Source organism: Trichomonas vaginalis (assembly GCF_026262505.1).
Source record: "Trichomonas vaginalis G3 chromosome Unknown ctg_170, whole genome shotgun sequence".
NCBI classification, from domain to species: domain Eukaryota; phylum Parabasalia; order Trichomonadida; family Trichomonadidae; genus Trichomonas; species Trichomonas vaginalis.
The window spans coordinates 148,133-170,613 of NW_026529257.1; the positions used below are offsets into that span (position 1 = coordinate 148,133).

The 22,481-nt window shown below is 33.4% G+C and overlaps 11 protein-coding genes and 6 pseudogenes across 17 annotated transcripts, besides 4 other annotated features; 5 read left to right on the top strand and 12 right to left on the bottom strand.

Moving 5' to 3' along the window:
• Positions 1 to 13,159: part of a mobile genetic element that runs on past the window's edge.
• On the top strand, positions 50 to 400 carry TVAGG3_1086050 (Poxvirus D5 protein-like family; the record flags this gene model as incomplete). The annotated part of the gene is made up of 1 exon (XM_051256854.1): positions 50 to 400. The coding sequence occupies one exon, from the start codon at positions 50 to 52 to the stop codon at positions 398 to 400; it is 351 nt and encodes a 116-aa protein (XP_051075957.1).
• Positions 438 to 857, top strand: TVAGG3_1086060 (protein of unknown function, DUF4108 family; the record flags this gene model as incomplete). Its single annotated transcript, XM_051256855.1, has 1 exon — positions 438 to 857. One exon carries the CDS (start codon positions 438 to 440, stop codon positions 855 to 857), a length of 420 nt encoding a protein of 139 aa, XP_051075958.1.
• On the bottom strand, positions 873 to 1,087 carry TVAGG3_1086070 (annotated as a pseudogene). Its single transcript has one exon. A coding segment is annotated over exon 1 (215 nt).
• Positions 1,362 to 1,891, top strand: TVAGG3_1086080 (annotated as a pseudogene). The gene has a single exon. A coding segment is annotated over exon 1 (530 nt).
• On the bottom strand, positions 2,681 to 3,505 carry TVAGG3_1086090 (KilA, N-terminal/APSES-type HTH, DNA-binding family; the record flags this gene model as incomplete). Its single annotated transcript, XM_051256856.1, has 1 exon — positions 2,681 to 3,505. The coding sequence occupies one exon, from the start codon at positions 3,503 to 3,505 to the stop codon at positions 2,681 to 2,683; it is 825 nt and encodes a 274-aa protein (XP_051075959.1).
• On the bottom strand, positions 5,574 to 6,185 carry TVAGG3_1086100 (organellar and viral DNA polymerase type B; the record flags this gene model as incomplete). The annotated part of the gene is made up of 1 exon (XM_051256857.1): positions 5,574 to 6,185. One exon carries the CDS (start codon positions 6,183 to 6,185, stop codon positions 5,574 to 5,576), a length of 612 nt encoding a protein of 203 aa, XP_051075960.1.
• Positions 7,002 to 7,937, bottom strand: TVAGG3_1086110 (organellar and viral DNA polymerase type B; the record flags this gene model as incomplete). Its single annotated transcript, XM_051256858.1, has 1 exon — positions 7,002 to 7,937. The coding sequence occupies one exon, from the start codon at positions 7,935 to 7,937 to the stop codon at positions 7,002 to 7,004; it is 936 nt and encodes a 311-aa protein (XP_051075961.1).
• TVAGG3_1086120 (uncharacterized protein) lies at positions 9,516 to 9,845 on the bottom strand (the record flags this gene model as incomplete). The annotated part of the gene is made up of 1 exon (XM_051256859.1): positions 9,516 to 9,845. One exon carries the CDS (start codon positions 9,843 to 9,845, stop codon positions 9,516 to 9,518), a length of 330 nt encoding a protein of 109 aa, XP_051075962.1.
• Positions 10,917 to 11,518, bottom strand: TVAGG3_1086130 (annotated as a pseudogene). The gene has a single exon. A coding segment is annotated over exon 1 (602 nt).
• On the bottom strand, positions 11,652 to 12,017 carry TVAGG3_1086140 (annotated as a pseudogene). Its single transcript has one exon. A coding segment is annotated over exon 1 (366 nt).
• TVAGG3_1086150 (uncharacterized protein) lies at positions 12,254 to 12,406 on the bottom strand (the record flags this gene model as incomplete). Its single annotated transcript, XM_051256860.1, has 1 exon — positions 12,254 to 12,406. One exon carries the CDS (start codon positions 12,404 to 12,406, stop codon positions 12,254 to 12,256), a length of 153 nt encoding a protein of 50 aa, XP_051075963.1.
• Positions 13,160 to 13,793: 634 nt separating the features above from the next.
• On the bottom strand, positions 13,794 to 15,794 carry TVAGG3_1086160 (phage tail repeat-like family; the record flags this gene model as incomplete). Its single annotated transcript, XM_051256861.1, has 1 exon — positions 13,794 to 15,794. The coding sequence occupies one exon, from the start codon at positions 15,792 to 15,794 to the stop codon at positions 13,794 to 13,796; it is 2,001 nt and encodes a 666-aa protein (XP_051075964.1).
• An 18-nt stretch (positions 15,795 to 15,812) lies between these two features.
• On the top strand, positions 15,813 to 16,660 carry TVAGG3_1086170 (annotated as a pseudogene). Its single transcript has one exon. A coding segment is annotated over exon 1 (848 nt).
• Positions 16,661 to 16,664: 4 nt separating this feature from the next.
• On the bottom strand, positions 16,665 to 16,907 carry TVAGG3_1086180 (serine threonine-protein phosphatase family; the record flags this gene model as incomplete). The annotated part of the gene is made up of 1 exon (XM_051256862.1): positions 16,665 to 16,907. One exon carries the CDS (start codon positions 16,905 to 16,907, stop codon positions 16,665 to 16,667), a length of 243 nt encoding a protein of 80 aa, XP_051075965.1.
• A 46-nt stretch (positions 16,908 to 16,953) lies between these two features.
• On the bottom strand, positions 16,954 to 17,200 carry TVAGG3_1086190 (annotated as a pseudogene). The gene has a single exon. A coding segment is annotated over exon 1 (247 nt).
• Positions 17,201 to 19,256: 2,056 nt separating this feature from the next.
• Positions 19,257 to 19,293: a mobile genetic element.
• A 2-nt stretch (positions 19,294 to 19,295) lies between these two features.
• Positions 19,296 to 19,754: a mobile genetic element.
• Positions 19,755 to 19,859: a mobile genetic element.
• A 126-nt stretch (positions 19,860 to 19,985) lies between these two features.
• TVAGG3_1086230 (uncharacterized protein) lies at positions 19,986 to 20,669 on the bottom strand (the record flags this gene model as incomplete). Its single annotated transcript, XM_001299053.2, has 1 exon — positions 19,986 to 20,669. The coding sequence occupies one exon, from the start codon at positions 20,667 to 20,669 to the stop codon at positions 19,986 to 19,988; it is 684 nt and encodes a 227-aa protein (XP_001299054.2).
• A 461-nt stretch (positions 20,670 to 21,130) lies between these two features.
• TVAGG3_1086240 (protein of unknown function, DUF4106 family) lies at positions 21,131 to 21,631 on the top strand (the record flags this gene model as incomplete). Its single annotated transcript, XM_051256863.1, has 1 exon — positions 21,131 to 21,631. The coding sequence occupies one exon, from the start codon at positions 21,131 to 21,133 to the stop codon at positions 21,629 to 21,631; it is 501 nt and encodes a 166-aa protein (XP_051075966.1).
• Positions 21,632 to 22,481: the final 850 nt, after the last annotated feature.

A 22,481-nucleotide genomic window follows, 5' to 3' on the forward strand; every position in this document is an offset into this window, starting at 1 on the left:
AGAAAGTTCTGACAGAAGATATGTAGTTGTCAGAACGTCAGATTCTCATATGCAAGATACAGAATATTTTGACGACTTAGCAGAAACTTTGACATCTGACTTTTACAACCACTTGTTCTCATATTTTATGACATTAGATATTTCTAAGTTCAATCCAAGACAAATTCCACATACCGAAGAGAGACAAACATTGTTAGAAGCAAACAAGAGTGTATATGAACTGTTCATAGATGAAACTGACTTTGTGTCATTAGATGAAAGGTCATTGTACGATTCGTATAAACAATATTGTCAAGAATATGGTTATATGACAGCGTCTAAACGAACATTCTTGGCAAATGTCAAAAGTCTTTTAGACGTACAGAATGGTGTATATACAAAGAAAAATTTTTATGAGTAAATTTAAAAAAAAATATTTTTTTATCCGATAGAAAAAGATGACGAAATATATTTCAGTAAACAAGTACATGTCGGGACTTAAAGAAGAACTAGACCCATTCACATATTTGAATGTTTACTTCTACCATTTTGAAAAGTCTTCATTCAGCAAAGTTTGGAACATCGAACCAGTTAAGTTTGCTATTGTGACTAAAAATGGTGCGAAATTTGAAGACTTAGACATAGAAGGTTTGTTAGCAGTCAAAGAAAGTTTTGACAGAAGGTTTTCAAACCTTAAAGAAGGCAAAGCATACAAACTTGTTATACCTTATGAACCAAAGAAAGCAGACGACTATGAATATTATGAGTCTAAAGTTGTAGAAGTTCAAGGTAAATTGGGTAAAAAGATTTTAGAGTCTAAGCCAGTGTTTGCTCCTAAAGAGGAAGAGAACATTGACATTGACCCAGAAATGTTCTAAAATAAAATTTTATTTTTACATGTCAAATTTCTTTTTCTCTGGAACTGGTTCAGGTTCTTTCTTCTCTTCTTCTACTTTCTTTTCTTTCTTTTCTTTCTTCTTCTTTTCTGGTGGAGTTATGTCAAACTTCTCAGAACCATATTTTTGTAAAAGTTCTTTGTCCTTTAATAGCTCTTCTATTCTGTTTTCTATTTCATCTTCAAGAACAGCGCATGTGTCTTCTTTGCATTCTAAGAACTTTTGTTGGACTTCATCTTTCCAATCGGTGTCATCTCTGTCAACAAGTCTGTCATTGACAAATTTTAAGACTGCTCTGCTTAATGTTTTATGGTTCTTGTCATATTCCCAGAAACAGAACTTTAGAACAAATTCACCTTTCTTGTTTACACTATGTAAGATTTTATGGTCGACAGATGTTTTGCTGTCGAAAAGCTTGTCTCGAATATAGATAGCGAAATCGCTAGACATTTTCTAAAAGATAAAAATTTTAATTTTTCTAAAAATATGTTAGAAAAAAAGTTTGCTGACATTGACAAGAAATTTGAGAATGTTTTAAACAAGAACAAGAGGAAGTTAGAAAATGCTCAGATAAAACCTATACATGACAAGTTCTTATTTGCTCAGAATGGTATAACAGGTCTAATTGCACCACCTGGGTCGGGTAAGACTTTCACTTATCTTAAAATGGCTGCACAACAACAAGAACTAGATGAGAAGAACCCATTCTATGAGTTAGTTGTTATTTGTTCGACTTCTGGTCAATTTGACCAAACCGTCAATTCGTTCAAAGATATTATAAAGAAGTCTAAGTTAGTATGTATAAAAGACTCTGAGTTGTTAGATTGGATAAAGAAGTACCAAAGAAGAGTTTTGAAGTATAATGCTATAAATGAGTATATAAATTCTAAGTTTAAAGACCCAAATGAGGAAATGCAGAGAATATTAGAGAAGAAACACTTCAGAAACAAACAGAAAGAGATAGAATACATTTCGAAGAAATTGCAATCTTACGATTGGAAGACTTACCCTCATAGATGTCTTCTTATTTTAGATGATTTCGCCTCTCATCCTTTGTTAAAGAATAGAGAACAAGATATGTGTCGAATTCTTAAGAAGCTCAGACACTTTAACATCTCAGTCGTAATATGTGTACAGACAGCAAAGAGTTTAAGTAAGGATGTTAAAAGAATACTTACTGACATTATACTTTTCCCCGGATTGTCCGAAGACGATTTCATGGAACTTATGAAAGAGTCCATGGCAGGTAAGTTTGACAGATATGAACTATGGGAGAAGTATAAAGTCATACAAGACCCTCATACTTCTTTCAGAATTCATATCTACGCAAACAAAGTTCAAATTGTAAAAAGTCAAGCTTGAAAAATGTAAGTGTTTAGTCTTAGTAAGTCTGTTGTGGTGCTGGGGCTGTCGGTTCTTCTGGCTTTGGAAGGCATTCAGGAAGAGGGACGTGAGACATTCGTTTGTGTCCTGTTGGAAGGAAGAACTTTTCCTGTTGGAAGGAAAAACTTTTTCTGTCGAAAGGAAAAACTTTTTCTGTCGGAAGGAAAAACTTTTTCTGAAGTTCGACCAAAAAGTTCTCAATTTTCGAAAATTTGAATGGTTTACGGACGGACAACTAGAAAATTTTTTCCTGTCGGAAGGAAAAATTTTTTCTGTCGGAAGGAAAATTTTTTCCTGTTGGAAGGAAGAACTTTTCTTGTCGGAAGGAAGGACTCGGAATGCCAGAAGGATTTGACGAGGCAATTTACTTTATAGAGCTACCTGAGCCATCTGAAGTCAAGCTTGAAAAATAAATGGCTCATCTACTCTACTTGTTTGAAGTTGTCAAAATACTCTGTTATTTTTTCCTTTAACAATGGCAAATCTTCTTTGAAGGTAAGTATTGTACAACCTTTCATATCATAGTGTGTTTGAGGTAAAGTATCTTGAACTATTTGTTTCACATCTTCATTCGGTGTCATTGAAATCGGTAAGTTTTCGCGATAGAACCAATTTCTGTCAGATTTGTAAATCTTAGCAAGGTCGTAAAAGCTTTTGTTGTTTCTTCTGACTAAATGCAACATAACCATATCTTTATCTTCTTCATTTTCCATCTCTTCAGTATAAATCATATACTTATAGTTCTTTTCCTTACCTTTTGGTACCGAACGTGGTATTCTTTTCTGAATGTTTTTGTCTTTTGCTTCAATGACTTCATCTTTTGCTTGAAGTTTCTTTTCCATCTCTTCACGTTCTTGTCTATGAATTTCGTCAAGAAGTTTGTAAACATGCCATGCATAACGAGGAGAAGCCCACATTGCAACTGCATTTACTAAAAGTCTATGTACATAATATCCTCTTAAATTTATTGGCAAATTTTTACGATTTTCATGTGTTTTATGCAAGACCGAAAAAAGTCGGTCTAGAGAAATTTCACTCAAAAGTTCTTGTGTGCTTTGGTTTTTGAACCAGTCGTCTGCGTGTTTAGTGTCTGGAGCAAAACATGCTGTCAAAATACTTTGCATTTGGTACATATCGTCTTTGACCGAACGAATGAGACGGAGTTGTTTGTTAAACTGTATGTACTCGTATTCTTCATTTATAGCTTCATGGACTATAACTGTTGTTGTGTTCTCTGATGTTGACATATCTGTCTTTATATTCCGGATAAAAAAATATTTTATAAAAAACTAACTTTATTTTTTCTATCTTAAGGAAATTCATGATTTTCATAGAGTTTTGGCGACCCAGATAAAAGTCGGTCTCGCTGTGCTTCACTGTTTTCATAGAGTTTTGGCGACTAAGGTTTCTTACCTACTCGCTGTTCTTCACTGTTTTCGTACGGAATCTCTTCTCTCGGTTTTCCGAGGGAAGCAATCTTATGCCATTTTACTCAGAATTTTGTGCTGAATTCAGCAAAAATATATTTTAGGGTAGAAGGTTAGATCTAACCTCTTTTCTCACCTCTTTTTTTCACAACCGTTTTACATGGTAAACGTTATTTTTACATTATGACACGAAGTGAAGATTTGCACTTCGTCAAATTTTATAAAAAAATAGCGTTATTTTTACATTATGACACGAAGTGAAGATTTGCACTTCGTCAAATTTTAGCGTTATTTTTACATTATGACACGAAGTGAAGATTTGCACTTCGTCAAATTTTATAAAAAAATAGCGTTATTTTTACATTATGACACGAAGTGAAGATTTGCACTTCGTCAAATTTTATAAAAAATTAGCGTTATTTTTACATTATGACACGAAGTGAAGATTTGCACTTCGTCAAATTTTAGCGTTATTTTTACATTATGACACGAAGTGAAGATTTGCACTTCGTCAAATTTTATAAAAAATTAGCGTTATTTTTACATTATGACACGAAGTGAAGATTTGCACTTCGTCAAATTTTATAAAAAATTAGCGTTATTTTTACATTATGACACGAAGTGAAGATTTGCACTTCGTCAAATTTTATAAAAAATTAGCGTTATTTTTACATTATGACACGAAGTGAAGATTTGCACTTCGTCAAATTTTATAAAAAAATAGCGTTATTTTTACATTATGACACGAAGTGAAGATTTGCACTTCGTCAAATTTTAGCGTTATTTTTACATTATGACACGAAGTGAAGATTTGCACTTCGTCAAATTTTATAAAAAAATAGCGTTATTTTTACATTATGACACGAAGTGAAGATTTGCACTTCGTCAAATTTTATAAAAAATTAGCGTTATTTTTACATTATGACACGAAGTGAAGATTTGCACTTCGTCAAATTTTAGCGTTATTTTTACATTATGACACGAAGTGAAGATTTGCACTTCGTCAAATTTTATAAAAAAATAGCGTTATTTTTACATTATGACACGAAGTGAAGATTTGCACTTCGTCAAATTTTATAAAAAATTAGCGTTATTTTTACATTATGACACGAAGTGAAGATTTGCACTTCGTCAAATTTTATAAAAAAATAGCGTTATTTTTACATTATGACACGAAGTGAAGATTTGCACTTCGTCAAATTTTAGCGTTATTTTTACATTATGACACGAAGTGAAGATTTGCACTTCGTCAAATTTTATAAAAAAATAGCGTTATTTTTACATTATGACACGAAGTGAAGATTTGCACTTCGTCAAATTTTATAAAAAATTAGCGTTATTTTTACATTATGACACGAAGTGAAGATTTGCACTTCGTCAAATTTTATAAAAAATTAGCGTTATTTTTACATTATGACACGAAGTGAAGATTTGCACTTCGTCAAATTTTATAAAAAATTAGCGTTATTTTTACATTATGACACGAAGTGAAGATTTGCACTTCGTCAAATTTTATAAAAAATTAGCGTTATTTTTACATTATGACACGAAGTGAAGATTTGCACTTCGTCAAATTTTATAAAAAATTAGCGTTATTTTTACATTATGACACGAAGTGAAGATTTGCACTTCGTCAAATTTTATAAAAAATTAGCGTTATTTTTACATTATGACACGAAGTGAAGATTTGCACTTCGTCAAATTTTATAAAAAATTAGCGTTATTTTTACATTATGACACGAAGTGAAGATTTGCACTTCGTCAAATTTTTAAAAAATTAGCGTTATTTTTACATTATGACACGAAGTGAAGATTTGCACTTCGTCAAATTTTATAAAAAATTAGCGTTATTTTTTCTATCTTTCACAAAAGACCAAAAATAAACGCTTTACATGTATTTTTCAGCAACTTCGTCAAATAATTTTATAGCTTTATCTATCTCATCTACTTCAAACGTTTCTTTACCTTTTATGGGAGCACCATACATTTTCTCAAACTTTTCGAGTAGTTCTGTTTCAGCAGCTCTCATATCATTAACAAACACAACCTTGACTCTATTGACTGTACTGTCATATCTTAGAGTTATATTATATGTCCTTCCTATCTTATATCTTTTTGTGTTGAAGTCCTTCGGTTTCTGAACGATGTAAAGTAAGCCTTCACTGCAACGTTCCGTATCGAATGAACCATATGTTATGAAGTTATATCCAACAACTGGGTCTAACCATAACAAAACTATTGGTATAAGACTTTTGTCGATGAGATATGCTGCAGTTCCATAGAATCTTACCGATATCATAAGCTCAGGATTTCTTGTCAAAATTTTCTGAGTAGAAGCAATTCTAACCCAGTCCTTTGTTTTCTTTCCAGATGGAAATATAATGTCTGACAAAGAATATTTGTTGTATTTCTTTGAGTATCTTACGTTTAAATCACCTATTCTAACCAATTTGGTGTCATTGTCTATCTTTCTAACTGTTTCAAACTCAGTGTTTGTCATTTCTGTTCTTACATACAAAATAAAAAAAATATTTTATAAAAAACTAACTTTATTTTTTCTATCTTGTATAAAAGATATGATTTCAGGGATTTTTTTGACGAAGTGTCAAAGTTCACTTCGTCAAAAAATAACAGTTATATAATGAAATTTGGTCATTTTTTTACGATTTTCATGAGTTTTAGGCGACCAGGTTTTTTTCCCTACTCGCAATTTTTTACGATTTTCGTACGGAATCTCTACCCGCGGTTTTCCTCGGGTAGCAAACATATGAGGAAATTCATGAAATTTGGTCATTTTTTTACGATTTTCATGAGTTTTATGCTAGACCGAAAAAAGTCGGTCTAGAGAAATTTCTCTCAAAAGTTCTTGTGTGCTTTGGTTTTTGAACCAATGTCTGTATGTTTGGTTTCTGAACGATGTAAAGTAAGCCTTCACTGCAACTGCATTTACTAATAGTCTATGTACATACCAACCTCTTAAATTTATTGGCAATTTTTTACGATTTTCGTACGGAATCTCTACCCTCGGTTTTCCTCGGGTAGCAAACATATGAGGAAATTCATGAAATTTGGTCATTTTTCAGCAAAAATATATTTTAGGGTAGAAGGTTAGATCTAACCTGTCTTCTACCCTCTTTTCTACCCCAGTTATTTTATAAGCGTTTTACATGGTAAACGTTATTTTTTAAATTTTGTGAAAACTCAACGGTTTGACACAAGCCCTAAAAATTATTTTACTCAGAATTTTATACAGAATTCGGCAAAAATAAAGTTTAGGTGAAGAGGTGCGATCTCACCTGTTTTTTCACCTGTTTTTTCACAAGCGTTTTACATGAATTGTACGATGTATATTTGAAATCCTAAACAGTTTTGTAGCTTCTATTTCTTCGCTGAGGATATCGAATGTTTTAACTATGCCGAAAGTCTCTTTATACTTCTTCTTGACGTCAGATAGAAGGAAATCGTCAGCAGTTGGATAGTTTTTGTTCAGAAATGCTAACATGTCCATTTTATCTTCTGCTGGCTTTTCTGCTTCTTTCTTTAAGTCAGCATAGTCGTTTCTCATACGTTCTATCTCTTTGACGGAGTAGTTATATTTCCTAATTGCCGCTTTACATTTAGAACATTGCGGGTTCATTTTTGCGTTATATTCTGAAACCTTACCTGCTAAAACAACTAAAGCGTCAATTGCTCTCTTCATCTCAAAAGTTGCTGGTTTTATTTGTTTGTTCCATACTTTGCCTCTTCTATCTTTATCTCTTATCTGCCATACACATTCAGCAACTAACGAAACAAAGTTGTCGTAGGTCTTAAATTCTTCAGATTTATATATGTCAGAGATGTTCTTATATACCATGTCGCAATCTTTGTCCATAACCTTATGGTTGCAATGAAATCCTAGAAACTCATAGTTTACCTTACGAATGAACTTCTTTATTTCTACTGAGTCAGTTGCTTTGACTTCTATTTCATCGAATTCAGGAATAGTGAGTTTTTGTTGCTGAATTTCAGGTAGTTTAGGCAAATGGTCAATAATGTCCTGCATTTCATAAAGATACTGTTCATTTTCTTCATCTTTCGCACTACAGTCTAAATTACATGTTAAAAGTTCTTGCTTTATCTTCTGGATTTCTGTTTCAAAAGTATATGAAGAAGGAATGAAGCTTTTCATTTCTACCAACATTGACGTAGGATTCATAACTAACGAGTTAGGTGCTGTTGTTTGAAGTGTTGTTGTGCCGATTGTTGACATTTTTATTTTTTTATACAAAATAAAAAAAATAAAAAAAATAAAACTAACTTTATTTTTTATTTCGGGAAAATTCATGAAAATTCAAGAGGTGAAAAAAAGAGGTGAAAAAACAGGTGAGATCGCACCACTTCACCTAAACATTATTTTTGGGTCCTTTACACTCATTACGAAGAAGTCTTGACAAAACATTTACGAAGAAGTCATGACAAAACATTTACGAAGAAGTCTTGACAAAACATTTACGAAGAAGTCTTGACAAAGCATGTACGAAGAAGTCTTGACAAAACATTTACGATGAAATCATGACACTTTTTCATTAGATAACTGTTATTTTTTGACGAAGTGAACATTGACACTTCGTCAAAAAAATCCCTGAAATCATATCTTACATACAAAATAAAAAAATAAAATGACACTTTTTCATTAGATAACTGTTATTTTTTGACGAAGTGAACATTGACACTTCGTCAAAAAAATCCCTGAAATCATGTCTTTACATACAAAAAAATGAAAAATAAAACTAACTTTATTTTTTATTTCGGGAAAATTCATGAAAATTCATGACAAATTCAAGAGGTTAGATCTAACCTTCTACCCTAAATTATATTTTTGGTCCGGGAACAAAATGAACGAGGTCAGGATGTATGCAAATACCTTTGAATTCATTCATAACACCCTTAGTAAGCTCATAAAATGCTTGTTTTGAGGTCGAGCCACTTTTGGCTCCACCGTATTCTTTCAACCAAAACTCAAGAATTTCCTGCATGAATTTTATATAAAAAGCAACCGTCTGAATTCAGACGGTTGTTATATTCTTGACAAAACATTTACGTTTAGTTTACGAAGAAGTCATGACAAAACATGTACGAAGAAGTCTTGACAAAACATTTACGAAGAAGTCATGACAAAACATTTACGAAGAAGTCTTGACAAAACATTTACGAAGAAGTCTTGACAAAGCATGTACGAAGAAGTCTTGACAAAACATTTACGATGAAATCATGACACTTTTTCATTAGATAACTGTTATTTTTTGACGAAGTGAACATTGACACTTCGTCAAAAAAATCCCTGAAATCATATCTTACATACAAAAAAATACAAAAAAATGACACTTTTTCATTAGATAACTGTTATTTTTTGACGAAGTGAACATTGACACTTCGTCAAAAAAATCCCTGAAATCATATCTAACATACAAAATAAAAAAATAAAACTAACTTTATTTTTTCTATCTTAAGGAAATTCATGAAAATTCAAGAGGTGAAAAAAAGAGGTGAAAAAACAGGTGAGATCGCACCACTTCACCTAAACATTATTTTTGGGTCCTTTACACTCATTACGATGAAATCATGACAAAGCATGTACGTTCATGTTTGACAAAACATTTACGAAGAAGTCTTGACAAAACATTTACGAAGAAGTCTTGACAAAACATTTACGAAGAAGTCATGACAAAACATTCATGAAGAAGTCTTGACAAAACATGTACGAAGAAGTCATGACAAAACATTTACGATGAAATCATGAAAATTCAAGAGGGTAGAAAAGAGGTTAGATCTAACCTTCTACCCTAAATTATATTTTTTGGTCCGGGAACAACTTTCTCTCAATAGGGGCTGTAGCGTACTCTTTGCGTAAGCGGTTCAGACCTTCTTCGAACTCTTGGGCTCTCTTCGATTTGTATTGGAATTGGAATTGTTGGGGTGGAGCTTGCTGGAACATCCAAGGGTTGGGGAAGTAAGGCATAGGCAGAGGAGGGTAGTTCGGGAAGCCTTGTGGTGGGTAGTAACCTTGAGGTGGAAATTGGTAGTAAATCGGAGGTACTTGCTGGAACTGAGGTGCAGGGGCTGGTGCTTTAGGTTCCTCTGGTTTGGGAATGGACTCGGTTGGTGGTACGTCGGACATTGTTCTGAAACAGTACAAATATTGTTCTGAAACAGTACAAATATTGTTCTGAAACAGTACAAATATTGTTCTGAAGCAGTACAAATATTGTTCTGAAACAGTACAAATATTGTTCTGAAACAGTACAAGTATTGTTCTGAAACAGAAAATTTTTCTCACAAATTGAGAGCTTTTACGGGAAATTTGTTCTGAAAAAGTACAAGTCTTGTTCTGAAACAGGACAAGTATTGTTCTGAAGCAGTGCAAGTATTGTTCTGAAAAAGTACAAGTATTGTTCTGAAGCAGTACAAGTATTGTTCTGAAAAAGTACAAGTATTGTTCTGAAGCAGTGCAATGGACAACATCGAGCCATTTGACGAGGCAATTTACCTAATTTAAATTAACGACTGCATAAAAGACTACTTGCGCAAGGTCATGAAGCCCAAGGTCAAGTTCACCACTATTTCTGGAAGGGCTGCCTTGACTCTCGAGATTTCGACTGGAATTCCAATTCAAATACCAGACGGGACAGCCTACGATGGCATAAAGCAAGCAAAGAAGGAAGCCATTATAAAGTTCTTTGCCAAGCGTCCTTGGATACTACTTCCAAACAGAGAGAGTCCAATTCCACGAATTATACAAATTCTCAGAGCACTGTTCCACTTCTCAGGACAACCGTTCTTCATAACCTCAGAAGGCGACATCCAACCAGTTCAGTAAACCTTAACGTTTAACTTCACTTTTTTATGTTTTTTGTGAAAGTGTCAAAAATAAATTGTTTTCATGAGTTTTCTACGATGTTAGAAAACGTGTTATTTTCTAATATCTTCACATTCAATACTTTTTCAGCACTTTTCCGTAGTTATATATGAAAGACAATTCGAGATAAAAGTCATAGTACAGTGGAATAATATGTTGCACACCATTTGTTGTGAACCAAACTTGAAAGTCAGAGAAACTGTTACTAGGTGGTTCGTAGAATTTAGAAGCAAAGTCATAAAAGTCCTTACCAATACATAGAAAACTATTGTTGCTTGAACTGAAACTTGCATGACACATAACATTTTGAGGGTCAAACACGTTTCTATAAACTGTCAAATCTGCTGGTGGAAGTATAAATTTAAATGGACCATCTGGTGGTAATGGTTCGTTCTGGTTTAGTAACCGAAGAAATTGTGCCCAAGAACGTTTGTCTACTTTCCAAAATAAAAACTCTGTATCTCTTGGAGGGTTAATTTCAATCTTTTGAAATGAAACGGTGGAGTTCATCTTGTCATATTCTAGTTTCAGATAGTATGTTCCATTTAGTAAAGAGTCGTATTTTTCTTGAAATTCCCAATAATATTTGTTCATTTGAGTTTGAAAGTCATTTAGAGTTTTCTCAAGACTTTCGTCTGAACGAACTGTAAAGATTCTCATTTCGTCAAATTTGTCTATTAGACCATCATGACCTTTATACTGCCATGAAAATATACTGCGAACATAAATGCGTTAGTTCTATTTGAAAACAAAACTCTTCTAAATCCTATTGCCTTTGCATCTGAAGGACTTTGAAGCCAACGAATTGGATAGTCAAACCTGTATGCTCGGGATGAAATTTCTTCATCTGAAATAGTCCTACCAGCATTTGTAAAGATATAGTCTAACGGTTTTGTATCTGCTACTTTTGTTCTTTGTTTTTCAACCTGAAGCATTTAATATATGTAAAATATATTGTTTTAAAAATGGTATGCCATTTCATATTTCTCATCTAACAAACAAGTTTCCCAACGGTCTTCTCCAACAAACTCAGCGTACATTTCAAATAAAATAAAAAAATATTTTTCTTTACTTAACATAACCGCCTGCTGCCATAAGTCTTTGACGCCAACCCATACCAGCTAATGAAGGTTGACTTGGTTTAGTTTCCAAACTAAACTTTGGTTTTGGTTTATCTTCAGTTTTTGGTTTTTCTTCTTCTATCGGTTTTTCGTCACTTTTCGGTTTCTCTGACTTTACTTCACTTGCAGGAACAGTTGTGTCGTCAACATCTTCATAAATATCATATGCCATTTGTTTTTGTTTTCCTTTCAACTTTTTGTGTTTGTTGTAAAGTTTAGAATATTTCGACTCTAAGTCAATGAGATGTTCTATAATGAACTGTTGGTCAGTGAAGTAAACTTTTCCATCTGTTGTCTCGAAAGCTCCTTCAGACTTCAATATTTTATTTGTGAGAGTCTGTTTTCTTTTGAGATACTAGCCGTTCCATTTTTATGAAAAGTGACTTTATAGTTAGGGTTTGTATTTCCAGACCTGGCACTTTCTATTATTGAATTTTTCTCTTCATCTGTAAGTTCTTTGACAGGTTTTGACAATGGTTCTGACTTTTTGTTTGTGGTGTCAAATCTACCGTTTCAACTTCTTCGGTCATTTCATCTCAGTAAAAAATTTTAGTTTGGTTTGTTTTCAACTGGTTGTTGTTGTTTTTTAAGTCGGTCTAAAACTTCCTGAGGTATAGGAAGAACTTGACAAACACGTGGTGTAACTGCTGGAAGTCGACAAATCCATCTTGAACCCATTTGTCTCAATGCTGTATTGTTCATTTCATCTCAGTAAAAAACTTTACATTCCCCACGTTTGAGGCGGTTGAGGTTGGTTATTGTTTACCACTGTTGTGCATGGTTATATCCTCTGTTAAAGAATCTTTCACCTTGGTCCATATAGTGTCCTGCTTGGTTATAGTAGTCATTTGCTTTGTTATAATAGTTTCCTGCTTGTCTTCCTACATTGTCCATCCATCCTTGAACTTTTCCTCTTGTTTCAGGATTTGGAATAAGATTTGTTGCATCTCGTGCTACATCCCAACCTTTCTGTACAGTTTGTATAATAGGTTGTGCTTTCTCTTTAAGTATACCTAATGTACTCAAATCTTCCTTCCAACTCCAAATACACCTCTGGCTATTGTTCCCACTGCGGGCAAAAATCTGGATGCAACTCCTGCTAATGCGCCAAATAAACCCATTTCTTATAGGATAAAAAATGACGAATCCAAACAAGGACCCTATGTTTCTAAAGCGACAAAGAAAGCACTCATGGTAAAAATCTTTAGTTCAACACCAAATGCTTGGTTTATGGATATCTTGGAAAACATTCCGAGAGTTAGAACAGATGGACCACCATACTGGCTAATATTTGTCGGTCAAAACACAAGATACTGTGAAGCCATACCATTATGGTCCAAAAATATTTTAGATGTGAAAACTGCTTTGACAATATTCGTTGACAAATACCATCCAACAAAACTGACATCTGACTGTGAAAGTTCTTTCAAATCAGATGATATTAAAAACTATCTGCGTTCAAAAATGTAAACCAATATTTCATTGTCGACCAAAACCATTCTGCTCTTGGTGTCATTGACGGTTGTATAAAAATGTTAAGAGACTTAAACCAACCACAAGGTGGTGAAGCAAATGAAATGTCATATGACGACAAATATAGACACTTCTCCATGGCAAAGATGAGACAAGTTTTAAATATTTACAATAACCGTAAACAAAAAGGTTTGGGAAACCACTCCCCGAAGAAATGAAAAACAACCCTGACTTAGAGAAAGACTATATATTTAATAATTTAGTCAAAAGAGACAAACAAGAAAGAATGCCGGGCTTCAAACTTCAGAAAGGCGACAAAGTAAAAATAGAAATACCTAAACGCGACCATATGAAAATACTATTGACTATGACAACAATGGGAACCCGACAGGTACTCACATTCGTGTTCGTAAAAATAGAAGAAAGTATACAAGAGAATATTATGAAGTTTAGGCAAACATGGCAAAATGTACAGACTGCAAGCAGAAGATAAAACTACTATTGTCAGACCTCGTTTCAAACTTGTCAAAGTTCAAGGTGGTATACTTTCAAAGACAGTTCCTAACAAATATAAGACAACTCCTGACGAATATGCTAAAGAAGTTGAAAATGACGACTAAGCAATTCTATACCATGCGTAAACTGTCATGTAAGGTGGCATGTATTCTTTACTTTGTCCCGTTGTTTGTGTATATCCTGAAACGAAATGTGTATGGTTTCCTTCTCCCTGAGTGTCATCCCAGTAACAATTTATAGCAAACTTAACGTCGTCTTTAACATCATATCCTTTACCTTTTGTCATTCCTGACCAATCCCAATATCTATGCTTATGCCAACCTGCTTGAGATGTACTTAAATCTATGTAGTGACTGTGTGCAGGTAAATTTTCACCTGAAATCGTTTTACTTCCACCTGTTTCCTTTGAAGAGTTTGCACAATACAAAAACCTGTCGACTATTTGTTCCCATGCACCAACACCAAACATTACTTGAGGACCTCTTGCTTCCATAGATGTATAAATAGAACCTACTGGGTTCATTAAATCAAACATATGAGACATTATAGGATTGTCTCTTTTGAACTTAAAATATAGTGCAACTATTTCAGGTTTCTTCTGGTTTGTGTCAGAATATTTTTTATAATATAATCTTATGTTTTCAGGGTAGGTAAAATCTTGACTATAATATTTATTTCTGTCATCTTCATAATAGTATACTATTCTCGTTTTTTCTATTGCATTATATCTTTTATATCTATAATAATCTAAATATAATGTTAGCTTTTGTTCATCTACATGTGGTGTTCTGACGTCATCTCCATAGTCATAATAATATGGTGCTGGAGCTGGGTCAGGCAATGTCATATCTGTCATTTCATAAACTCTTAAATATTTCTTTTGTTCGTCTCCATATAAGTTTAAGTAGCAGTTGTTGTCTAATGGAACTTTAACTTGTGTACCATCATTCTTTTTATAGCTTACATACATTTCATTGTTATTTTTCGGAATGAGTTTACACCGTGTACCATTTTTTAAGGAATGTACAAACTGCCATCTAAAATATTTATTTTCTTCATTGAAAGAAAAGTCACCAACAATAGTTTCAATATTTTTTGTTCCTATCAAACTTTGGTATATTTCATTGACATATGTTTTATCTGCTTTCTTTTCAAGGCTAACGTTTAAGTCTGTTATTTCAGAAGATGTATGTGTATGTCCAACGGCACTTTTCCTGTTTAAGGTTTCTTGTAGGTTTGTAATATTTGCAATTGTATGTGTATGTCCAACGTCACTTTTCCTGTTTAAGGTTTCTTGTAAGTTTGTAATATCAGATATAGAATGTGTATGAGTCTTATTTGCTTTTGTCTCTAATGTTTCTTGTAAGTTTGTAATATTTGCAATGGTATGTGTATGTCCAACGTCACTTTTCCTGTTTAAGGTTTCTTGTAAGTTTGTAATATCAGATATAGAATGTATATGTCCAACGTCACTTTTCCTGTTTAAGGTTTCTTGTAAGTTTGTAATATTTGCAACGGTATGTGTATGTCCAACGTCACTTTTCCTGTTTAAGGTTTCTTGTAGGTTTGTAATATTTGCAATTGTATGTGTATGTCCAACGTCACTTTTCCTGTTTAAGGTTTCTTGTAAGTTTGTAATATTTGCAATGGTATGTGTATGAGTCTTTTTAGAATATTCGTTTTCAGCTCTTGTCACTTCACTTGACATTTTATTGTCAACATATGTTTTGTCTGCTAGTTCAGGATGAGTATGTTCTTTTGTTGCATAAGCATTGTTAGCTCTTTCTTCTTCTTTTGCTATTGCATCGTCTACATATTCTTTGTCAGCTTTGTTGTCAACATCTGTTTTCAAAAGAAGTTCATTTATAGGTTTCTCGTTTAAAGTTCCTTTTGTTGGATTTATACAGACAGTATGGTTCTTATTGTCTTGAAACAGAAACTCATCTGTCATTGGGTTTAATGTCAGTTTTAAGTTTCCTTCTTTCAATGACTCAGATATCTTAGAATAGTTTGAAAAGTTTGTTGTGTTCTTATTTAGAGCTTGCATAATGAGTTGTCGGTTGTGTTGTATTTCTCTCATAGACGCTGTTTCATTTGACATTTTTATTCTAGATAAAATATGCTTCCAATAGAAAAAGAAAATTCAAGAGTTGCTACAACTAAACCATTAGATGAACTTTTTACTAATGTCGGTCAAAAGTTTGAGACAGAGACCGTAAAGCATGAAGGCTATCGTTTTGACTACCCATTAAGATGGCTAAGAGACCCATCCGTCACAAAAGCTATTGGCTTTCGTAGAATGAAGTTCATTTCAGAAGCCATACATGGTTTCCCATTTACGGTCGGTTTTGAAGTTAGATACTATAACAAAGAAAAACGTATGTATGAGAAATTTGAACAGGGAAAACTTTTACAAGTTAGTTTGCTTGTAAACTTAGAAACAACTCTTCAAGCTTTTCAAGAAAAAATAAACGATATCTATATCGAATATGCAAACCAGTATAACATTGACGAGGGAGAATACCATCTCGATATTATTTATGACAGGAAAAATGCAACTGTTAAAATCAATAGAATAGAAGACCTTGGAGAAAACGTTTATATTTCTACAAAATATAACAACTTGGCATGGTATAGATTTATGAGGATGTTAAATCAGCCTGCAGCATATCCAGTACACCCAGACTTTTATGAAGTCGAAAACCCTAATGGAACATATGAAAATGTTTTCGACCCAGCTGCTATTATTGTTCATGCTTCATTTTCTGGCGCCCAAAACTCTTTCTTATGCTTGGCAAATGACTTTTACGAAAAACCTACAAAGTTATACGAACCACCAAGTGGAAGTATTTCAGACTTTCAAGTATGGTTTACTACAGATGGAAGAAAAAGAATAATTCCATTATACCATGCGTTTTACTTAGAACTTAGTTTCATATACAACTACTATCGAACGGTAAAAAATAATTTTTTAATACGGTTGAGGTGTTGGATTTGGTTGCCAACTAGACTGTGGTGCAGGTTCAGGCTGTTGTATAACAGGAGCTTGTTCTTCTGGTTCAGGGTCTTTAGGTATAATACCAACAAACTGACCTACTCTTTTACCAATATTTTTGACTCCGTTCCAAATTCCTTTTCCTACGGTTTTGACGCCATTCCATATACCTCTTCCAACTCTTCTGAAGAAGTTTCCAATACTACTGAAGAAACCCATTTTACTATATGTAAAAATCTAATGTCCGCCTAGTCTTTTGCGTTTCCTGTTGAGTTCCATAGCATTCTTTAACTGGAGCTCATACATTCTGTTTCTCCTCTGGTAGAAAACATATTCTGGGTCAACTCCTGTGTTCGCGTCATCTGCATAAAGTTGTTTATATCCACTTCAGGGTTTGTATAAAACTCTTTCCATCTCATATTTGCATACCATGGTGGCAAACCTAACGCAGCGTCATTTGACATGGCAGTTTGCATTTGTACATCTGTTGGCACTTGACCATAGTTTGCCATTGCAGTTTGTATTCTAACTTCATTTGGAATATTCTCTGGGTTTGGTTGTCCAGGTTGCTGTGCATTCGCTAAGTTCTGTGCGTCCATTTAATATTAGATAAAAATATCTCTTACGAGTACATATACTGAACATTTGCAGGCATTGGTTCATCTTCATATTCTCTGTACTTTTCTGCCACGTCAAATAAATAAATGACACAATGGAAAAAACCTAAAACAAGTAGTCCTATTTCAAACCACATTTACTTACTAATAAAATTTCTTTATTGTGACACTTTCTCCAGTTTATAGGACCTCTCTCATATTCTATCTTGTCATATCTAAGCTCATAGTCATGTATGTCCTCTAACCATCTCATAACGGTTTCCAAACCACTTTTATCGGATGTAAAGTAAAAGCATGGATGGTTATGTAAAACGTCTAAAGTTTCTAAAGAGTCTCTCAAAGTCCAGTCTACTTGGTATTGAAAATCCCATGTGTTATAGAACGGCGGGTCCACTATAAAGAAAACATTTTCCTTGTCTTTATATTTTTCATACAACTCTGTCCAATGACATCTCACAAACTCTATACCCTCAATATATTTTTCTATGTCCTCTTTGAAAACATTTGTATAGTTAAGATATAAAACTTTTGACATAAGTGTTTCAATGTCATGAACTCTTATAGCACCACTATATAATAGTCTAGCAGATATACTATCCCAGTCTATATATTCTGCTTTTTTCAAAACCTCTCTCACAATATTTTTGTTATCTAATGGTATACGTTCCATCTTACCTATAGGTATCTTTTCTTTTAACTCTTTCAATATATTGTTTGTGTCTGGTATATGTTTGAGACGGTCCATATAGTTGTCGAAGTCATTGCATATAATCTTTGAGTCTGGGAATATTGTATGACATAAATGGGATATATAGAAACTTCCACCGAACAAATCTACAAATGTTAGACCATTCGGTAGTTTCTTAAGTTCTCTCAATATAATATCTTTACATCTACTCTTATTTCCAAAGAACGGTAACGGTGGTTTTGTAAAATTCATTTATATATAATAATAAAAATGTTTTTCCTGAAAAGTGACGGAAAAGTGACAAAGCATGAAAACATATATAATTTGTGAAAAGCGACACATTATATAATGTTTTCGACCCAGAAGAAGGCTTCTTCCCAGAAGCAATGGAGGAAGAAGAAGAGTCCTCCGAATTCACACCAGAAGACTAACAATTTTCCGAATAAAAACTTCATTTATACTAAACATCTTCGGGGCTAGAGGGCACGAAGTGCCTGGAAGCCCTCCGAATAAAAACTTCATTTATACTAAACATCTTCAGGGCTAGAGGGCGCAACGCGCCTGGAAGCCCCATTACCTTTTTTTTTTTTTTTATATAAATTCTATTAAAATGGATTTGATCCAAAAAAATATAAAACCAAAAATAATTGTTATAATTTAAATGAAGAAGTAATTTAAAACGATTTTATTTATGATCAAATTTTATATATTTTTTTGGATCAAATTCATTTTAATAGAATTTATATACTATTCATCTATTAGTAAACACTACCGTATATTATTTTTTAAGCTATCTTATTTTTTGAAGTTTTATTCAAATCTTTGGTCGCAAGAAGAATTGCATGATAAATAAAAACATTTAATCAAAGTCAATTTTATTTTTCATATTCAAATGGACTGAGTGTTAACATTTAACATTTTTTGCTAATTGTCGTCAAAAATTAGGCGTAAAGCAAAAATTGATATTTCATATGGTTTTATGATAGATAAGCATTATATTCCCACTCATTATATTCGTAAATTTTGAGGTTTATCCTTCGCTTTTAAGATCATTGAATTTGATTTTTATATAAAATAGTTATATATTAGAAAATAATATGAGTTTATGTGATATTATTTTTCAGAAGATTTCATTCTATATGCCTATGAAAAGTACTCTCAAAACTAACTTTTTCCTAATTATAATTAAATCTAGAATATTGTATTGTGCTTAGTATTATTTCATTTTTCTCATTCAATTTAGAATTTACAAATGTCAAAAAATTGAGAGCTGTCACTTTTGATGAATTTCTGTTTATTACAATATAAAATAAAATTTTTATTTTTACTAAGAAAAAAAGGGTTTTGATAATAAATTTATTTTATTTCGAAAAAGTAGCAATAATCGTAAAAGGGTATTGATAGGCTTGCTAAAGTAACTAATTTTAGCTGTCAAATACTTTTGTATTTTGAAGTAAATTAGTATAAATTTGTTTTTACTTTTATTTCGAAAAAGTAACAATAATCGTAAAAGGGTATTGATAGGCTTGCTAAAGTAACTAATTTTAGCTGTCAAATACTTTTGTATTTTGAAGTAAATTAGTATAAATTTGATATTATTTTAACTCCCTTTGAAAACCTCAATTTTCCATACAGAGGGAACGGGAATAGCATCCAATATTCCCTGAGAATGGTTGCGCATTCTCAGTTCCCTCTATATTTCGAACGAAGCTCTCATCGGTCTTTTTTTTTAATACTAAACGTTTTTTTTCCTGTCACTTTGGGGCGGCGACAAATTTGCCCAGCCAGTAAAGTATTCAATTTTTTTTGCATTTTTTAAGGGTGCACACGAGAGGATCATGTAAACTTCAGAATTTAGCTTCTTAAGGGTGCACCCATATGTACGTTTATTTGAGAGGAGGAGGATTACCCTCTCAATTTTGAGGGATTCGTTAGTTTATTTTCTCGATGAATATGCAATAAAATTTGATTTTTACCTTATCAATATACTCCTCATCGTCCTGGAACGAATTTGGCAATTAGAGACTTCTTTTTTCCGAATTGTTCAGGAGTTTCCATGACGACAGTAACAACATCTCCATCTGCGAGGTCTTGTTGTTGTTCGGAAAGGTAAAGAGCAATGATATGAATGGTTGCTGCGTTGAATTCGAGAAAGTCGAATTCAAATTGTGTTGTCGTATAACATTCAAACCATTTTGTACAGTTGTCTCCGAACTCGTCAACGTATTCATCTTCGTCATATCCGTAACTAAAGACTTGGAATTCAGCAATTCTCTTGTCGAATGACCGTTGCATGTAACGAGGAAGATTTTGACGAACTTGGTATAAAGTTCTCAACATTATAAGCTTAGTAAATGTTGGAAAATACTGAACTAAGACATCGCTAAGCTCAATTGGATTTGGAATTGTCTTAGTAAGTTCAATTGAACTAGCAATTGCTTTGTTCAGAACTTCACAGAACTGAGTATTGTATGTAGCGTCTGGTTGTGTGTTTTCTTCGGCGTCTTTGAGATATTTAGAGCAAATTTGTTGAAGAATTTCTCTTAATTCGCTGTTAGACTTTTTGGTGGTTATTCTAACCGCTGTGCCGGTTCTTGGAGGTTGTGGGGCTTTGGCTTTGGTTAGCGGTTGAGAATTGTTAATGTTTGAATTGTGGTTAACAGCGTTGGCTTCCATTAGACAAAAATAAACTGTTTTTTCAAATAAGAGTTTGAGATGAACCGTTTTCGTCAACGGAGACTCCCTCTATTTTTTTATTTTATTTAATAGTTACCGTTGGCAAACCGTTCCATCTCAAATATTGAATGAACTATAAACGTTTTTTGTTTTCTATATATACTTTTTTGTCCAACGGTAAAACTTTTTACACAACGGTTTTTGAGAGTCGTCGCTGTTGACTTTTTTGTAGAGCACTCAAAATAGTATAACTTTGTCCGGACAAGTAAGGGTCTATCGTCGCTACAGGAAAAGTTACGGGCGTTCCAAGGAAGTATACTTTGAGAAGCCTTTTCTCCTTATAGAATGAGATAGGACGGTTATTTTACAAAACTGACAACACTTTGACCGAGTAGTTTTTTGTGCTGAACAAAAAGTGTCATATAAACATCTGTCAAAAACCGTTTTTTACTTCACTTAAAATGCCACGTAAGCTACGTAAGAATATACGTAAGAGGAAGAGAGCATTGAAACATCCAATAGTAAAACTGACACCACAACAACAGTTGCAACAACAAATTATGAATGACCCCACTATGTTGCAACAAATGTCAAGCAACCCTATGCTTTTAAACCGAGTTATTGGTGCACAGAGTGGAGGTTTAAGAGCGGCACTTTTAGCGAAAATGGCAGGCTATGGTGGAGCTGCAGACGGAACAGCTTATAACCCTCAAAGTCAAATGAATTTGAGTTCACTCAAAAATCAAATAACAGATGTCAAAAAGTCAAACATAGACATACAGAAACAAATAAGTGAAAACGAAAAGAAACTAGAATATGACAGACAGACAAAGAAACTCAATGAGTTAAACGTAGAGAAAAAGAAGAAAGAAGAACAACTGAAAGAACTAAGTACAGAGGAATATGCGAAAAAAGTGTCAGAAAAAGCAGCAGAAGTAGCAAAAATGGAACAGATGTTATAAATTTGAAAAACCATACTACTCAATATAAAGTACTGAAAGATGAAGAAATAAAAAAAAAGCCCTGAAGACATATATGGATAGCGATGAGTATAAAAAAGAAGTTGAAGCAAATGTAAAGGCAGAAAAACTTTTACAGTTGCAAAACCAAACCGTACAGTATGAAAACTTAGCACAAGAAAGTAAAAATAACGACGCAGCCATGCAAAAGGCAATGAAAAGTGCAGAATATATAAAAGCTAATAATGACTGGTTAGATGCCCAAGCCAACGCCAAAGCAGCCCAACTTATAGGGTCAATAAGGACAAAAATACAAGCGGATGAAGACAGTTCAAATGAAGCTTTAATGAATGCTGACTTTAAGAACGCCTTCGAAGCTCTTCATAGTAAGGTGAAACTAGTGAACGACTTCTCATCTGGAAAGAAACTGAAGTCTGAAGGTTTCGACAAAGAGTTAAGAGAAGTAGCACAAAATATGACGAAAATAACAGATGCAGCAACGAGACAGGCAGTTCAAAGTGCCTATGACGCCGTTAGAGCAACTGTTGTGGAAAGTCAAGAAAAAGAGTTACAACAGACCAAAACAGACCTAGTAAATGCTTTCTTAAAAACGAAAAGTCAGGTAGGACATTATGCTGCAGATGGAACATATGTGCCAGCTGGTGGAACTTATATACCAGCTGGTGGAACTTATATACTAGCTAGTGGAACTTATATACCACCAAACCCTCCAAGAGAAGCACCTGCACCAGGACTACCTAAAACATTTACATCGTCACATGGACACAGACACAGGCATGCACCAAAACCACAACCAGCACCACAACCAAACCCTGCACCACAACCAACAGTT